The following is a 17,556-nucleotide window of genomic DNA, read 5'->3' as shown; positions in this document are numbered from 1 at the left end:
GTACCCCCTGTACATCTGTCCACAGGGCTGAATTGACTTCCTTGTTAGGTGAGAAGGGGGTCAGTGCCCGGCTTCACCGCATATCCGAGAGAAGTCAATGGCCCCAGGTTAAAAGCAACACGCACTTCATATAATCTAGTAGACTCATATCATATATACGTATACTAAAATTATACATATATAGGGAGGGGTATCTAGCTGTTGTACGGAGTAGGTAGATGTCAGATAGTTAGACACCGAGACCCAACACAACCCCGCCCTGCCTGAGGCGGCGCCCCAATTTTGCGTCACTATCCACTTTAAAGCTCCAGAGTGGGCTGAAAGAGTATGAAACGGAGTACGGAGTACAGAACTCCTGATCAGAGATTTGGATTAAAGACTTGCTGTAAATCTATATAAAAAAAAATTAATCGAACTTCAGATCGAATTGATATACAAGAACGCATGATCGCACAGACGGTCATCTGGTGGCGCCCCGTTAAATTAGAACCCCCGGGGCTGCTTTCTGTCGCTTAAACAGTGTTCAAAGTTCTTTTAATAGGAGTATTAGTATTACAATTTTGTGATGATTGTGATTATTGCCCGGGGCTAAAAATTCAAGAGAGTTTAATACTAGATCATACCCTAAATGTAGGATCTGACAGCAGAACGTGCCCGTTTCCCCCGGGTTTTTCCATATACCTACTTGGTACAATAGCTATATATAAACGAGGCAAAAAAAGGCAAAAGCATATAACAATAAGCTCAAATATGTAACCTTGGAAATAGGATATAATGAGCTATATCAGCAAAGAAAAGAAAGAAAAAGAAAAAAGAAAAACGGGTGAAATTACATTAATTACCAAATGTAAGCTGAGGCGTACACGTTTCTTACATTTCTTACCCTCCCTCCCCCAAGTCATCTCCACTCCCCCAGCATGACGATGGTCGCACTGACACCTCTCTCTGATTCTTTAAACTCTTGACACTTTTATTACCCTTACTCTACTCTTACCATTTTCACTCTGGAAATTTTAACATCTCATCCGAACTCATCCCTGATTCTCCGCGTTTACCCATCTCCCGCCTCCCCCCGTCTTAACCGCTATACCCGAATTCAACAACTCTCCTTCCAAACTCGCTTGTCGCAACTCCTTCGACCTCAACCTTTCGCCTTGACCTCTTCTCAACCTAGGTCCCACTGAAATTGGTTCCGATCTCGCTCGCCATTTATACCCCTGGTCGCGCTGATCCTTCCCCCGTGCGTGGCGCTTGGCAGTCTTCACAAGCGAAGGCTCCGGCCGTCTTGACCGGCACATTTTGTTCCTGCGCGTGGTTGATGAGTCTCCTCCCTGCTGGTCTGGGTCACTGAAGATTCCACAATGGGGTCGTGTTTCAGCTCGGAGTCCACGGGGGACGCGGAACAGAAGAAGCGAAGCCAGCAGATTGACCGCAAGCTAGAAGAAGATTCTAGGCGGCTACGAAGAGAATGCAAGATCCTTCTTTTGGGTAGGTATCCTGATATTTGTTTGGAGGAGAACTGATGGTTGGCTGACTTGACACTCACCCAGGATCTGGAGAAAGCGGCAAATCAACGATTGTAAAACAGATGAAGATCATTCACCAAAATGGTTACACTGTGGAAGAACTTGCGCTGTATCGATTGACCGTGTACAAGAATCTCCTGGATTGCGCAAAGGCCCTAATCGGAGCCTATCACTACCTCCAACTCGAACCGTCCAGCCAGAAGGTGCAGGACTACATCACATTTCTGGAAGAGTACAACGTGGATCCGGACCCCAACACTCCGCTCGATTCGAAAATCGGCGATGCCATTACATATCTCTGGAACGACCCGTGTACATCAACAGTTTTGGAACATCAGAATGAATTTTATCTGATGGATTCGGCCCCATAGTAAGTCCACCTATCGTGTCTTCTGATCCTAAGGCCGATTTTTAACCCACTATCAGTTTCTTCGAGGAAGCGAAACGAATAACGGCCTCCGATTATGTCCCGAATGTTTCAGATGTACTCCGGGCCAGAACGAAGACCACCGGTATCTATGAGACACGCTTCACAATGGGCCAATTGAGCATACAGTACGTGGAAACAGTCTTCAACACTCCCGATTTGGAATACCTCTAACCAGCCACAGCATGTTTGATGTGGGCGGCCAGCGCAGTGAGCGAAAGAAGTGGATCCATTGCTTCGAAAACGTGACATCCATTATCTTTTGCGTTGCGCTCAGTGAATATGATCAAGTACTACTGGAAGAAAGCAATCAGGTATGAGGTCTCAATACACCGAGCATACTATACCGGAGCTGACAGACCTTGCAGAATCGCATGATGGAAAGTTTGGTTCTCTTCGACTCCGTGGTCAACTCTCGGTGGTTCATGCGGACAAGTATCATCCTTTTCCTGAACAAAGTTGATTTGTTCCGCTTGAAGCTGCCTCGATCACCGTTGAGCAACTACTTCCCCGATTACTCGGGCGGCAACGACGTGCACCGTGCTGCCAAGTACCTGCTCTGGCGATTCAACCAGGTGAATCGAGCACACTTGAACCTGTACCCACAGTGAGTTGAAATGACCCTAACATTGCCTGTTCCCACACACCGTGATTTCTGACTGAATTTTCTTCCTCTTTAGTCTCACCCAAGCGACTGATACCTCGAATATCCGTCTGGTCTTCGCAGCAGTCAAAGAGACTATCCTGCAGAATGCCTTGAAAGACTCGGGTATTCTATAGTCGTTTAAATATACCCCGAGGACTCAAACACAGAAGTGTCCTCATGTGCATACCCGCACTTTCCTTCTCAATCCAAACCTTACGACCAATCGCCGTCCCTTTTCTCAACGTCGGTGTTCCTTGATTCCCCTCTCCAGGAGACTGCCCGAACAGTTCTCCAACGACCACTCATACCATACCCTTTTCGTCTTTTTGCTTCTTTTGTTTTTGACCAGCTGCAGGCGTTGATGGCGCCTTTATGGCTTTCTCGGCTGATTTCCCAGGCGCTGGGTCTGGTCTGGGGATATCCCATTTTGGTACTTAATGTGGTTTTCCTCTTTTAAACATGGGTCTATGTTCCATAAAGGTCTCAGTAGCATGTTCGGACGGTCAACTATGTTACTGTTTCTGTTCCATGTGCCTTTCCCTCTTGAATAAGTCCCGGAATGAGCGTATGACAACCAATCCCAAAAATGCCACCGGGCAAAGAACACCGGTAGCGGGACTGAATACTTTCCGGACTTTACCTTTCGTGTACTCGATAATTCTCACGGGGTACGCACCAGCCCACCACCCAATGGGCTTTCTGTTTCCTTGCCTTCACTATTTGTTATATCTTTTCTTTGCCTTGACTTCCCGGGGGCTGTTTCCAGTCCCTCATGCATACCATGGCGGTTTTCCTATTTTCAACATTGCCATGTCCTGCTCTGATATTTACTCCCGCTAATTTATCTTCTCTGTTTTTCTTCTGTGTTTCTCTTCTTTCTTATATTAACCCGCGATTCCAAGCGTTTCCACGTCTGATGCTTTCTGTTTTCTTTCGGCTTTGTTCTTTATTGCTACGTTGTCCTTCAGCGTTCTTGTTTCAACCTCCCGAGGACTGTTCTCTATCTTGCTGCATAGACCGATACCGGGATTGCTGAGCATGGGCCATGTGCTAGATCGCGATCCCCCCGGAGCTCTGGTCCGGTGGAACGGAGTTGGAATTGGGACGTAAGCCGGACTTATTTATGTATAGTTGAGCCTCGATATATCAATCCTCCCATTTGAGTCTGCTTTTGCTCCTGCATACTGTCCGTCGTAGATGTGCTTAGCGTGGAGCGTAGTCGTGAGAAGCTCTTGAGCTTGGATAGCCAGCTGCTAGCTCCTATGGGTTGGTTGATATTTAGTTCGGGTGTGAGATAAAAGGGTAGAGGAAGCACCTCTACAAGGAATCAAGGAAATATATCGATCTCTCTCCCAGCGGCCCTACAACATCCCTCTTCAGCACCATCAAGTCCAATTCCCCCACCTGCAGCCTCCAGACCAAAACACCCCTGCACCGCATCCCATTCCTAGCCACCCACATCATAGCAACTACCGTGCCCCACCACTAACAATTTTCATAATAATGAGTCTGCAAGACCCCGCGGGCTAGAACCCCTCAAACCCATATACCGTCGTGTAATGCATCTGGGCAGCTACCCCACGTTGGTGATCAAGTGGCCTCGTCGGCGCACGGTACGCGCTTCATGCAATGCGTCTGTGCGTTGGCGTTGGCGGGGTATCTAGGTTTGCAGGCATTTGGTGAGCTCGGAGGTTGGCTTATAACCACCAAGAAATAGTCCACGGGTGGGAAAATGGACTGGGTAGGTATGGGCTTGATGTTCGGTGGTTTGGAGATAGGGAGTTTCGGGAGAGGGATATGATAGCTAATGTGGAGCCGATGAACAGGAGCCGAAGAGCTGTGCTTCTAGGCCCTCCAGGGCCATTTATATTGACTTTTAAGAGTCTGGCAATTGGGGTCTTTTATGCGAGAGAAATAGAAATGGCATGATGTGTCTTAGACATATAGGTACATGTATAGTCACATGCACTGACCATTAGCCGTATGTTTTAGTAGAATCAAGGATTATACCTAGATGGAGGAATATAATAGATAGATGACGTATTTCTATATGTAGTAGCACTCCAGAAACAGGCTATTAACAAGTAAAATACCGAAAATAATACTAAAAAGAAGAAGAACTAAAAAAAGAATGTCGTCCGGTGTCACTCCGAAAGTCATGACTACATGAACATCACCCTTCCCCTCTTTCTCTTTAAGTAGCCTTGTACTTTCTGTTTTTTTTCTTTTCTGTACTGGACTTTCTCCAGCTTACAGCTCTCCAAATTTCACATTCCCCTTTTCTCTTTTCATCATGTCAATGACCATCCCAGATGCAGTTGCACCGACCGAACCAACCCAACCAACCCAACCTAGTCGGGAGCGAAGATCTTCCGTAGGAGCTCCTATTGCCGATCTCCAAGGTCCTGTCGGCCCGGGATTCAGTCGTCCCAAGCACAAGCGAACATTCACCGGCTTTGGGCCTTCCGAGATTAAGAATGTTGAAGCTAGCATTCCCGAGCCACTACGAGAGGCGTGAGTACACCTGCCTTCCCTAGTACTTGCTTATAGTTGGACTGACCATAATTATCGCAGCTGGAGAAACCATGTATGTTGAGACAAAACCAGGATTCGGGTTTGGAATGCTAATGCTTGGGGTCAATTTAGTCGGCTACTGAATTCACCAATAAAGAAGAATTCGAGGTGAGTCCGACTTGTATTCGCACTTCATACTTCGGGGTTAACGCCTCTCACAGAAAGATTTCGTGCGCCATATTGAAACGACCCTCGCTCGGTCGCTGTATAATTGCGATGAATTGTATGTGCTCTGTGTCCTTGATTCAAGCGGTTCTTATTATTGACCTGGGGCTTTTCATAGGGCCGCATACTCGGGAACCGCGCTTGCTTTTAGAGACCGGTTGATCATCGAGTGGAACAAGACTCAGCAGCGTCAGACTTTCACCGATCAGAAGCGAGTTTACTGTATGTGTTCGGCCTGGTGACGGAAGACAATGGCTAATCGCTGGGGTAGATTTGTCGCTTGAGTTCCTCATGGGACGTACGTTGGACAATGCTATGTTGAATGTTGGCTTGAAGGATGCTGCTCGAGGTACGTGCTAGGAAAATCTGTGATTTGGATTATAGCTGATGATACTAGATGGATTGAGCGATCTTGGATTCCGAGTCGAGGACGTCATTAACCAGGAGCACGATGCAGCCTTGGGCAACGGTGGTCTGGGGCGCCTGGCGGCGTGCTTTTTGGACAGTATGGCGACGCTGAACTACCCAGCCTGGGGGTACGGGCTGCGTTACCGCTATGGTATCTTCAAGCAGGAGATTGTCAATGGCTACCAGGTGGAGATTCCAGACTACTGGCTGGATAACAACCCCTGGGAATTCCCGCGACACGAAATCACAGTCGACATCCAGTTCTATGGTAACGTCAAGAAATACCAGGATGAGAGTGGCAAGATCTCGCATTCGTGGGAGGATGGTGAGATTGTTCAAGCTATCGCGTACGATGTCCCCATTCCCGGGTACGGCACGAAGACCACCAACAACCTTCGTCTGTGGTCTAGCAAGGCCAGTAGCGGAGAGTTTGACTTCCAGAAGTTCAATGCTGGAGACTATGAAAGCGCAGTGGCGGACCAGCAGAGAGCGGAAACAATTTCAGCTGTTCTCTATCCCAATGATAACCTCGAGCGAGGCAAAGAACTGCGTCTGAAGCAGCAGTACTTCTGGTGTGCTGCCTCGCTGTTTGACATCGTTCGGCGGTTCAAGAAGACAAAACGGGCCTGGGGCGAGTTCCCTGATCAGGTCGCCATCCAGCTTAACGACACCCACCCAACCCTTGCAATTGTTGAGTTGCAGCGCATCTTGATTGACAAGGAGGGCTTGGAATGGGATGAGGCGTGGAACATTGTGACCAAGACCTTCGGGTATACTAATCACACCGTCCTTCCCGAAGCGCTGGAGAAATGGTCTGTCCCGCTGATGCAGAACCTGCTTCCGCGACACTTGCAAATTATCTACGAGGTGAATCTGTTCTTCTTGCAATCCGTTGAGAAGCGATTCCCCAATGATCGTGAAATCCTGTCGCGCGTCTCGATCATTGAAGAGTCGCATCCCAAGATGGTGCGCATGGCCTACCTGGCCATCATTGGCTCCCACAAAGTCAACGGTGTGGCCGAGCTGCATTCAGACCTGCTCAAGACCACTCTCTTCAAGGACTTTGTGAAGATCTATGGACCAGACCGTTTCACCAATGTTACCAATGGTATCACCCCGAGACGCTGGCTCCACCAGGCCAACCCTAGGTTGTCTGCATTGATTGCAGAGAAGCTTGGAGGCTATGACTTCCTGAAGGATCTTACCCTTTTGGACAAGATAGAGGCCTTTGTCGACGACAAGGCCTTCCGCGAAGAGTGGGCGGTCATCAAGCGGGAGAACAAACTGCGCCTAGCCAGACACATCAAGACCACCACAGGATTCGATGTCAATCCCAATGCGCTCTTTGACGTGCAGGTGAAGCGTATCCATGAGTACAAGCGCCAGCAGCTCAACATCTTTGGAGTCATTCACCGCTACTTGAGTATCAAAGCCATGTCAGCCGAAGAGAAGAAGAAAGTGGTGCCTCGGGTTTCCATCTTCGGAGGCAAGGCAGCCCCCGGTTACTGGATGGCGAAGACCATTATTCATCTCATCAACAAGGTGGCCGATGTAGTGAACAAGGACCCAGAGATTGGCGACCTTCTAAAGGTTATCTTCATCGCGGATTACAACGTCAGCAAGGCGGAGATTATCTGCCCTGCTTCGGATATTAGCGAGCACATCTCAACTGCCGGTACCGAAGGCAGCGGCACGAGCAACATGAAGTTCGTCCTGAACGGCGGTCTGATCATCGGCACCTGCGACGGAGCCAACGTAAGCCTTCTTTCACCTATCCTATATCCAGCTTCCATCCCAATAATACTAACCCAACTCACAGATCGAAATCACCCGCGAAATCGGCGAGCAGAACATCTTCCTCTTCGGCAATCTCGCAGAAGACGTCGAGGACCTGCGCCACCGACACTTCTACGGCAACTTCAAGCTGGACCCACACTTGGAGCGCGTGTTCGACGCAATCAAAGACAACATGTTCGGCGACAAAGCTGACTTCTCCGCGCTCACCAGCTCCATCGAAGAGCACGGCGACTACTACCTCGTCTCGGACGATTTCAACTCCTACATCACCACGCACGAGATGGTCGACGAGGCCTTCCAGAATCAGGAGGAGTGGCTGGCCAAGTCGATTACCTCTGTCGCGCGCATGGGATTCTTCTCTATGGACCGCGTGACTAATGAGTACGCTGATAGTATCTGGAATGTCGAGCCTCTGGATGTTACGGACTAAACATACTGTGGCTTGAATGCAGTGCTAAGTGCTTTCTTTTGATTTGATTTACATGCGTTTTTCATTGGTACTATGAACTGTTCAGCTTTGATCTGTTCAATATCCTTAGCATTAATAGTATATCAATATTCTTTATACGTCCAGTTATACAGGTGATCCAGATATGATATCCAGGCCAATTGATAAGAATATTTTATATGCAATTGGTCAATACAGAACTAGGTATATATACAACCCAATCTCGATATACAGCACTATGTACAAACCCAGAAGAGAAGATCCTACCTCGAGGCAGTAATGACTGAAAATATCGAACCAACACCCACTCCATGCCAGAACAAGCGAAACCAAAACGAAATCCAAACATGACAACATCAAACCATAAAATACGTCAAAGGCCCCGAAGCAACAACCTCACTCTTGAATCGTCGTCTCAGTCAGTGCCTGTTTAGGCTCGGAGAAATAATCCGGCCAAAGCTTCATCTTCTCACCCTGCGAAGGCGTAGCCGTAGCCATAAGCGTCGGAACCTGCAATAACCACCATTAGCAAAAGCCCCCGAAACAACACAGTTTGTCTAAGACAAGGGAAACACATACAGCCTCCTTACTCGAAATCCTCCTCCACATATTCGCACGCGGGTTATACCGCACGGGCTTCCCAACCCCACCCGTCTTCTTCTGATCCTCAAGACTAATCGCCTCAACCTCCCTCTTAACATCAGCGAAGCTGTCAAACGGCGTATACGGGATGCCGTGTTCGATGCAGTACTCCTCGAGCCGCAGACCGCGGCGCGCAAAGAGGACATCTGCCTCGCGGGCGGCGGCGAGATCGGAGACGCCGTCGCCGATGAAGACGATCAGCGGGATCTCGTTCGGCTCGCATTCGGCTTGCGCTTTCGTGCGCGCTTGGTTCACGCTCTCGCCCTTGTCGTGGCCTGAGGCGGTGTTGTCGCGCCAGACGGGTTTCCAGGGGATTCCGCCTGGGGCTTTTAGGTCGTTTGCGACGATCTCGATTGTTGAGGCCTGTGGATTGTGAAAAGAGTGTTAGTTGTGTGTCGGATATGGATGCAATTTAATTGATTTATTGATGTATTGGTTGTTTGGGGGAGGGGATGGAAATTCAAAAAGCAAATAACATACCTCTTTCTCGCCTAGGAAGATATCCAGCGTGCGCTGCAGAACGGGCTTTAGGCCTGCGCTGATCACGTTGAAGGGGAAGCCCTCGCGGACGCAGTAGCGGTGGAATTCGCGGAAGCCGGGGTCGAGTTGGAGGTGCTTTTCCATTAAGTCGAAGCCGTCGCCGAAGGGGATGCTGAGGGATCCCCACATATCATCTGAGATCTCGCGGAAGGACCGCTCTCCGGTTTTGAATTGTTCCTCGAGTTTGTTGCGGTAGGCTGCGCCGCAGCCCAAATTGTCTACTAGGACGTGGCCGGTGTCTTGGAGGAATATTGTGCCGTCGAAGTCTGAGGATTGTTAGTTTGGGGGTGTTCTTCGGTCATTTTATGTGGATAAAGGGCTTTGTGATTGGGATTGGAGGGGTTGGATGGGAACTGGGAGGGTAGAGGGTAGGGTTTTTTCGGTGACGGTGAATAGTAGGGGTTTTGCATACCGGAGAAGATAATAATCTTTCTCTTTTGATTGTCTGGGTTTGCTTTTGAGATAGCCATTTTGGTGTAAAGTTCAAAGGGATTGTGTTATAGGCGCGTAGGTATAGAGAGATTGGTTAAGATAGTACAAGTTAAAAGAAATGAAGCAAAAGAGCCAAGTCACGATCCTAAGTACGAATTCGTCAAGAACTCAAGAACCTGGTATTGGCCGTGGCAAACAAGATAGAACCAGGAATATGACGTAGGGATATCTAACGACATCAGAGTGGGCCGCAGAAGGGGGACCCATCTGAACATCGTGAGAATTCGAAATGTTGGGTTAACAGCCCCTGATTGGCTGTCGTCAGGGGTCCGCATCAAAAAAGCCGAATAGTGGAAGGCCGAGGCCAAGTCTTTGATCGGATTGGTCAATGTCATTGTAAGTGGATGCATGATACATCATACATTTCGACGCTTATCAACGCTTGTCAACCCTTTTCAACGCTAAGAGATCTGTCAAATGGTATAAAATAGTATGAATTTAAAGACAACTAAGCCGTTAACTCGGCAACACGACGTTGCAATTCTGGTACAGCCCGTAACTGCAAGTCCAACTCTTCCTTCTCACTGCGAGAGAGTTAATAAGCGTTCGGCATGCAAAATCGGGAAACCCGGGGAACCAGGAAACTGGGGAAACTTACTCTTCGAGTTCCAAGCGACGCTCCCAGTCTAGACCCGTGAAGATGTAGCCGCCCTGTCCATCGAACTGGAGGATCTTCTGGTGATACTTCCAGAGACTGCGTCGGTGCGAGACAGTCATGAGCGTGGTGCCAAGCTTCTTGGCTGTCTCATACATGACCTTCTCAATTTCCAGCGTCACCGAAGATGTGCACTCGTCCAAAATGGCAAACTTGGGTCGGTGATAGAACAACCGTGCCATAGCAATGCGCTGCTGCAGACCACCGGATAGCACGTCGCGCCATTCTTCCTCTGCATCCCAACCTCCAGGACGGTCTACGACGGACTCGATCTCAACCACTGATAGAACCTCGTAGAGATCGGCGTCAGTGACACCCTTGGCTCGCATCTCGCGCACTCCATCTGGGTAGATCACCTGCTGCCGCAGAGTCCCACGGGACAGATATGGTCGCTGGGGAATGTAGAAAATATCCTGGAACGGGGGTTTCTTCACCGTACCTCCGTATACCGGCCAGAGCCCGCCTAGGATCCGGAAGAGAGACGATTTGCCGCACCCGTTGGGTCCCACGATCAGAAGGTGGTCACCGGGGTTAACTGTGAAGGACAGCTTACGCACCAATACGTCACCGTTCGGGGATACGATCGGTACGTCGGTGAACTCGATTGCGTCGCTTTCTATGACTTTACCCCGACCAGACAGCACCTCTGCATTCTCTTCTGTCGAAGCGGAAGACACCAACTTCTTCTCGAACCTTCCAGCCTGGAGATCGTCCATCACTTCCAGTAATGAGGAGACACGCGAAGTGTAGCCAGCCAGCTCCGAGATCTCTTTGTAGGAGAACATCAATCGGCCAAAAGCATCTGAGGAGGAAAGCAACATGCGACGATTTTTAACGAAGCCTGGGAGTAATCAGAATGTAACATTTCATACATCAAAGGACAACAACTTACTTTCAGTGTGATCTCCCATGCTGTGAGTAGCCTGACCAGGAATCTTGAAGAAGACAGGCACACTACAGAGTACCAAGCCCATAGCTCCCCAGAAATACTTGATCACAAAGTCCTCCATGAATCCATGGTAAAGACGCCGGCGCAGAATGCGGTTCACATGCTTGATCAGCGTGAAATAACCCTTGTCCAGGGTATCCTTCTCGGCCTCATGGCCATGGTAAAGCGCGACTTCTTCATTGTAATCAATAAGCCGTGAATGGAGGAAACGGAACTCGCCCTCCAGCCGGGCCTCATCGGCAACATATTTGCCAAATGGTGGAGTCAGCATACGCATGACATTGGCGGACAACTGCACAAGCAGACTCATGATGAACAACCCTTCACCTCCCACGTTCTTGGAGAGCGAGTAGTTGTAAATAGCCATATCGAGAATGGGTTTAGCTAGATTGGAATACAGTTCTGCCAGACTGTCCGAGAAGCGAGAGACATCGACCGTGACGAGCTGGTCGGGATTCTTTATTCGATCGTCCAAGGCGGAGATAGCATAGAAAGTCATGTTAGACAGATACTTCTCGTGGATATAGTCTGTGAGACGCTTGCGATAGCTGAGAGCAAGCTTGCACTGATGGTAGGAGAGCTAATACGTCAAAGCATCAAGTCAGCAAATGTATGAACGATCGCATGTCAACACCGCAGACCGGGAATCCTGAGTCCCATCACCGGGGACTTACCATAGAATTAGTGAAAGTAGCAGGGACAGCCACAATCATCCACCAGACAAGACCGAGCAAGAAATCCCTTCCTTTACCGCGCACCAAGTTGCTCACAAGTCTTCCGTCCAGCTCGGCGACGTACAAACTAAGCACCGTCCGCAGCACCAGGAAGACGCTGTGGCTCACTAGCAGTCGTAGCTCCTTGCTTCGCCATCCGGGTATGACAATCTTCAGTAAACGGAGCAAGTTCTTGAAGAATTCCCGGTTGATCTCCACGCGCTTCTTGCGGGGTTGTTCCTCATCGCCTAGACTGCTGGTGCCGGGCCGTCGGCGCAGCTCTACCTGCTGTGACGCGGCTTTCTGCTCGGAGATGGCATTGTGGATTCGTTTGGCGAGCGCGGCAAAGAGGGCGAGGTATACGGCGCGTGAGATGCGGGTGCGATTTCGTAGGTAGAGGGTTGTTAAGCTGGAGAGGATCTGCTTGACGGAGCGTTCGGGCGGTAGTAGTTTGGACTGAGCGGCCATGTCGGAGCTGTTGGATGCTTATCAGCCAGATTCGGGCGCATACATGTCCGCTGTTGAGTAAGTTGAGGAAGTTGAAGGAGTTGAGGGAGTTGAGGAGAAATAGGCCATTGCCATGACGGAGTGACATGTGATACCCCAGGAACCTGGGGGATGTTCAGCCGAGGAACCCACTTTCAGGTAATCTCACTAGCCTAAGGCAGCCAGCACCATATTAACTACTTGGCAGATATAGTCGCAATATAATGAGAAAACATCTATAGAGACCGGGGGGATTCCTTGATTATAAAGAGTGGTACAGCCCTGAAATAACCACATGTAGATACATAGCAGTGCAGAAACGAAATAGTGGCAATGACACTGAAGATGCTAATGGTAACAGGATTCCGCCCTGCTCTCGTGCCCGCCACGTATATACAGAAGACCGGGCTGAGTAAATAATACTCTTGGAAAGACGCGCGCATGGTGTATGTACAGGTATAATAAAACGCAAGCTCAAAGAATACATGAGGGGTCAAGATCGTAAATCGAGATAGCAATAAATGAGAATAAGAAAACTTCAGATTAGGACTTGCTCTCTGATTCATCACAGCCTGTCCTGGGTTCTACCTTGTCTCTGGGACGAATACCGCTGTTGATCTGGGCGGCAATCTGGGACTGCTTGAAGCGCTCGAATCCTTCGGCGTCTTGCTGCTGAGCAGCATAGAGTTCATCGACGGTGGTGCCGAGATGGTTAAAGGCCATGTCGGCGTCAAAGTCATCAAATTGAGACAGAGATTGCTCATCGTGAAGGAGGTCAAGCTTTTGCCGGAGAGCGGCAATACGCGAATTATCATCTTCGTAGTCGAGATCCTCGTCGCGCTCGCCGGGAACCAGAGACGGCTTGAGGAAATCGCGGCGGAGGTTCTGGCCGATGCGGTGGATGTGTCCTTCTTGGGAGGTCATGGCCCGAGAGTGGAGGGAAGTCATGGAGCTGGTGCGAGAAAGGCGAACGGCAAATTGATCGGCGTCTTCCTCGTCGCCGCCAGTCTCGTCAAGCTGACTGCTGTTCAGATTACCGTCAGCAGCGAAGGAGCCGCTTCCATCGTCATCACCAGAATGTTGGGAGATGGTGTCGGGGACAGGAACAGCGGGCGGGAGTTGAGGAATAATACGAGTTTCTGGGTATTCATCCTCAAAGCGTTGGATCATCCTATGCAAGGTCATGTCCAAAAATTGCAGACGGCGATAATTCGCGTCATTACCAGCACGATCTTCCCGAATAAGAGCCGACTGGATCCGGACTCTGATATTGCGCGCGGATTCCAGTAGGTTCTTCGACATGTCGCGAGGCCGCTTGGTAGGAACACCTCGAGACTTGCGACGTCGGGGTGTTGTGGTACCACTGGCTGGTAAAGATTGCTCCCCAAGAACATCGAGACCGTGCTGGTCCAGATTCCCGAGACAAACACCCAATGCTTTGACAACACCTGTGCCACCAATAACATAATCCTCGTCGGGAGCAGCCTCATCATCATCATCATAAGGCTCCTCGGAAATACCAGAGTGTCCGACAATATGCTGTAGAATGTCTGGTACAGGGATATCCCCGAGTGGAGAAGGAGAGTCAGAAAGCTCTTCTGCAATGGCGCCGCCTTCAAGATTCCGCAGCGAGTAAGCCACAATCTGTGATCCTAGAGCTTTGACAACTTCGTTGTTTTCTGCACTGGGAACATCGATATCGACTGCAATGATTGTCCGTGAAACACGAACAGCTGCCATCATGGACGCATACACAGCACATGCTTCTTCCTGAGCAACGGAGTCTGTGGTAGATGCCAAATCCATGATCTGTTGATTCTCCAGAATGTTCAGATGACACAGACTGGGGCACTCCGGCAATACCTCAGCAAGACCAATGACATGATCCGGTGACAGGTTGACATCAGCGAGGTGAAAGCGCTTCAAAGACGGCATTTTTGGTAAGAAGCGACGGAAAGCTCCCAGCGCGGTAGGCTGCGACGAGAATAACTCGCGATTGTGAGAGAAATCGATGAACCGGAGGTTGTGAATCTGCGCAAGCGATTGAAGCAATGGGAAAATCACCGACGGGTTGAGGGAGCAATCCGCTAGACTTAGCGCATAAAGCGGTGTTTCAGGTTCAATCGCATCCGTGACAAGATCGAGATCATCTTTTATAGCGTTGCCACCTAGATCCAGTCCTTCGCACTGTCCGGCTTTGAGGTACTCGATCACATGCTCGAGACCCTCTCTTGTCAGACCATTGTTAGCAAAGCCAAGTCTTCGCAGACCCATTTTGGTGGTCGCCTGGCAGATCTGCTTTACAGCGTCGACAGAAGGATAACACTCGCTCATAAGCAGTTCTTCAAGATGATCCTCGGCAAAGCGCTCTGCCAGGGCGCTCGCGAAGATAATGCTCACGTCGGCCATAGGCGACTGGGGTTGGCCCGTTGTCCCAGAACCATCGATCGCAACCTGGCCTTGAGGGAAAGGAATACCCGACAAATCGATAGCTTTCAAGGATTTTGACAGGTGAATAAAAAGGCTGATGTGGCGCCATCCTTCCCGTCCGATCTTCGGATTGTCCTTTAGAGAAAGCTTTTCCACAACACCGTATCGTTCATGGTCATTGGTGTCTGGAGATTCTGGTCTTCGCGATCGTCTCCGTCGATAGCGCATCTGCTCTACCGTCTTGGTAGAAAGTAGGGCCGCAAGAATGGCTCGGACTGAAGTATCCGCCAATGCACAGTTTTCGAGGATGAGTTTACGGACTGGAACGACCGCGAGCCAATCGCTGAATGTTGTCCAATCCTGTGAGGTCATGGGGAAATTGCTCAAATCCAAAGCTGCTACCGTGCCAGGTGACTCGGCCAGTGTTGATGAAGGCTTGGATATTTCGTCAACCACTCTCTTGAGAACAGGCGTCTCACGTAGCTGGCAACAACGGCGATAGATACGCACTGGATCGGTTGTCGGGTGACTTTGCGTTTTGACCCGAGAGACACCTGGTGCTGGTGCTGAACCTCGTGAATACTCTTCGTCATTCTCTGCGTCGAGTTGCAATGGAACAGAACCATTCGCGACTGCTTGTCTTCGCTTTCTCTCCTTCCGTTCTTTCCGCTCGGCCTCGGACCTTTTCTTTTTCTCTTGTTTCCTTGTTGGATCAACCCCTTCCACACTGGGACTGGGATCGGTAAATGGCTGGCTGCTGGTGGTATTTGTCGGAGGAGAGCTAGACTCGACCTTCGCATCGCCGGTGGCCGGAGCTGGAACCGGAGCTGGAGCAGGAGACGCGCTATCCTTCTCAACCAATGTAGCCTGGGGATGCTTCAAAGCTTCCGCTTCATCTTGTTCCTTCGATTTCAGATCAGCCTTCTTTGACTTGTAGCTATTAGACTCAGGTAGAGGCTGCCGTAATTGATTGGTTGGGGGAGCTTCCTCGTCGTCGTCTCGATGGGAGATGCCCGCGATTTCAACGTCCACACAGAACGCTACGCGGTTGAGCTTGGCCTGGTTCAAGTCCGCAATCTTGCATCGATGCCGATTTTGGTCGATGTTCATCACGCGACGTGGGCATATCGAGCCATTGGGATTCAACTTGGGCAACCCACCCGAGTTGGATGAAAACTTGCGCAGTGCATTGTGAATAAATGAGGGCCCCTTGGGTGATGACGAAGTAAAGGGATTGGAATCGTCTTTCCTTTCTTCTTCTTTGTCCCTCGGGGAGTAGGCGGCGCCGAACGGGTTATGCGTCTCGAGAGGTGATGTTGTTTTCGGGCTCGCAGGACTGGCCTTCAGACTAGGTTGCGACGGTGGGGTAGATCCAGAAGAAAACTTCGAGCTTAGACTGGAGATCCACGAGTTTCGTCGTCCGATGGGTTTGGGGTCCGTCTTCCGCGATGCTGGTGATGGTGTAGATGGCTTTTGCTCCTCGTTCTTCTCAACCGGTGGTGGTTTCGCTTGTACTGGCGCTGTATCATTCTGGGGAGCTTGCTTCGGTTCTGAGGTGGAGGGAGTCGGTGTTGGGCGTGCCGGGTTGCTGTTGGAACGAGATCTCCGATGCGACTTGGATTGCGACGTCGGTGGCTCTGTCTCTGTGCCAGGCTTATCGCTCGCTGATACTGACTTTGTGCGAGATAAATGATCTGAAGAGACTCGGGAGGGTCAGAAGCTATCCCGATTTCGGATCTCCAACAACCCTGCCATAACCTGGGGCTGGAGAGATGCTAGCATAAAAAGTGGGACTCACCTTTCTGTGAATGATGAAGCCAGCTCACGTCCACAGTCTGAACTCCTTCCATTTTGGAAATCCCTCGAAAGTCAGAAACAAAATAAAGTAACTTCGCAGTTCCCAGATGGTCGTCGAGGGTTTATCAGCGGTGTGGCGTCGTTCAAGAGCGCAATGACTGGATAGGACTAGATCGAACGACGCATAATTGGCTGGTCCCCCACTTTCCGCTGATAATCGCAAAACGATTCGAAAGGAGAATCAGGTGGACAACACTAGAGGCCTGACGACAACGAATAAGGTAGAAATGCTGGGAAATGCTGGAATATACCGTATGATCTGCGACCGAGAGCTCTCCAGGTGCGTTAAAAGTACACGGTTACAGTAAATGACAACGCAATGTCATGGCTTGTTTCAGCAAGAAATGCATAGTGAAATCATGCAAGAGGTTACTAAAAGGGATAAGGAAAGTTGACATTGGCAGACTTCCGGATGCACCTCAATTAAGCATACGAAGGTGACATAATCGGGGGAGTTCGGGGCACGTGAGTATGTAACATAACCAGTTTACCCAATTTACGGCTAATACCTGTTGAAAAGTGTATTTTCAATGGGGGGAAGTTAATAATGAGAGAATTGGGCCAATCCGGAAAGTGTTCGGTTTTCCGGTGGCGGAAGACTCAAGACCTACAACAGGCCTTACTTTGTACGGAGTACGTCGTGGGGTTTACGGTGGATTAGGCGGGGCGGGATTTAAAAGAGGAGTTTAGTGGAATGAAAAAAAAAGGGAGGATACTGGTGTTGAATACCATAACGCTCAATAAATACGGGTATCCGCGATAATAAAAACACCAAAAAACGCCACCATGTCTTGGGGGAAA

At 49.7% G+C, this 17,556-nt stretch overlaps 5 protein-coding genes across 5 annotated transcripts; 2 read left to right on the top strand and 3 right to left on the bottom strand.

Annotated features, from left to right (window-relative positions):
- Positions 1 to 1,361: 1,361 nt before the first annotated feature.
- On the top strand, positions 1,362 to 2,733 carry gpaB (guanine nucleotide-binding protein subunit alpha gpaB; the record flags this gene model as incomplete). The annotated part of the gene is made up of 6 exons (XM_057275764.1): positions 1,362 to 1,488; positions 1,551 to 1,896; positions 1,953 to 2,081; positions 2,138 to 2,267; positions 2,322 to 2,560; positions 2,634 to 2,733. 6 exons carry the CDS (start codon positions 1,362 to 1,364, stop codon positions 2,731 to 2,733), a joined length of 1,071 nt encoding a protein of 356 aa, XP_057140402.1.
- Positions 2,734 to 4,892: 2,159 nt separating this feature from the next.
- On the top strand, positions 4,893 to 7,973 carry glpV (glycogen phosphorylase; the record flags this gene model as incomplete). The annotated part of the gene is made up of 8 exons (XM_057275763.1): positions 4,893 to 5,113; positions 5,174 to 5,186; positions 5,246 to 5,281; positions 5,335 to 5,396; positions 5,457 to 5,560; positions 5,610 to 5,687; positions 5,736 to 7,501; positions 7,566 to 7,973. The coding sequence occupies 8 exons, from the start codon at positions 4,893 to 4,895 to the stop codon at positions 7,971 to 7,973; spliced, it is 2,688 nt and encodes an 895-aa protein (XP_057140401.1).
- Positions 7,974 to 8,387: 414 nt separating this feature from the next.
- On the bottom strand, positions 8,388 to 9,643 carry N7471_003042 (uncharacterized protein; the record flags this gene model as incomplete). The annotated part of the gene is made up of 4 exons (XM_057275762.1): positions 8,388 to 8,501; positions 8,571 to 8,996; positions 9,114 to 9,439; positions 9,586 to 9,643. 4 exons carry the CDS (start codon positions 9,641 to 9,643, stop codon positions 8,388 to 8,390), a joined length of 924 nt encoding a protein of 307 aa, XP_057140400.1.
- Positions 9,644 to 10,113: 470 nt separating this feature from the next.
- Positions 10,114 to 12,450, bottom strand: N7471_003041 (ATP-binding cassette long-chain fatty acid transporter PXA2; the record flags this gene model as incomplete). Its single annotated transcript, XM_057275761.1, has 4 exons — positions 10,114 to 10,189; positions 10,264 to 11,161; positions 11,213 to 11,849; positions 11,944 to 12,450. 4 exons carry the CDS (start codon positions 12,448 to 12,450, stop codon positions 10,114 to 10,116), a joined length of 2,118 nt encoding a protein of 705 aa, XP_057140399.1.
- A 561-nt stretch (positions 12,451 to 13,011) lies between these two features.
- Positions 13,012 to 16,748, bottom strand: N7471_003040 (putative cell wall biogenesis protein Mhp1; the record flags this gene model as incomplete). The annotated part of the gene is made up of 2 exons (XM_057275760.1): positions 13,012 to 16,592; positions 16,697 to 16,748. The coding sequence occupies 2 exons, from the start codon at positions 16,746 to 16,748 to the stop codon at positions 13,012 to 13,014; spliced, it is 3,633 nt and encodes a 1,210-aa protein (XP_057140398.1).
- Between the last annotated feature and the right edge of the window lie 808 nt (positions 16,749 to 17,556).

Source organism: Penicillium samsonianum (assembly GCF_028829775.1).
Source record: "Penicillium samsonianum strain IBT 33392 chromosome Unknown utg000002l_segment0_segment0, whole genome shotgun sequence".
Classification (NCBI taxonomy): domain Eukaryota; kingdom Fungi; phylum Ascomycota; class Eurotiomycetes; order Eurotiales; family Aspergillaceae; genus Penicillium; species Penicillium samsonianum.
Note: the sequence above shows the minus strand (reverse complement) of the source record. Positions and strands in the feature narration are given on the sequence as shown.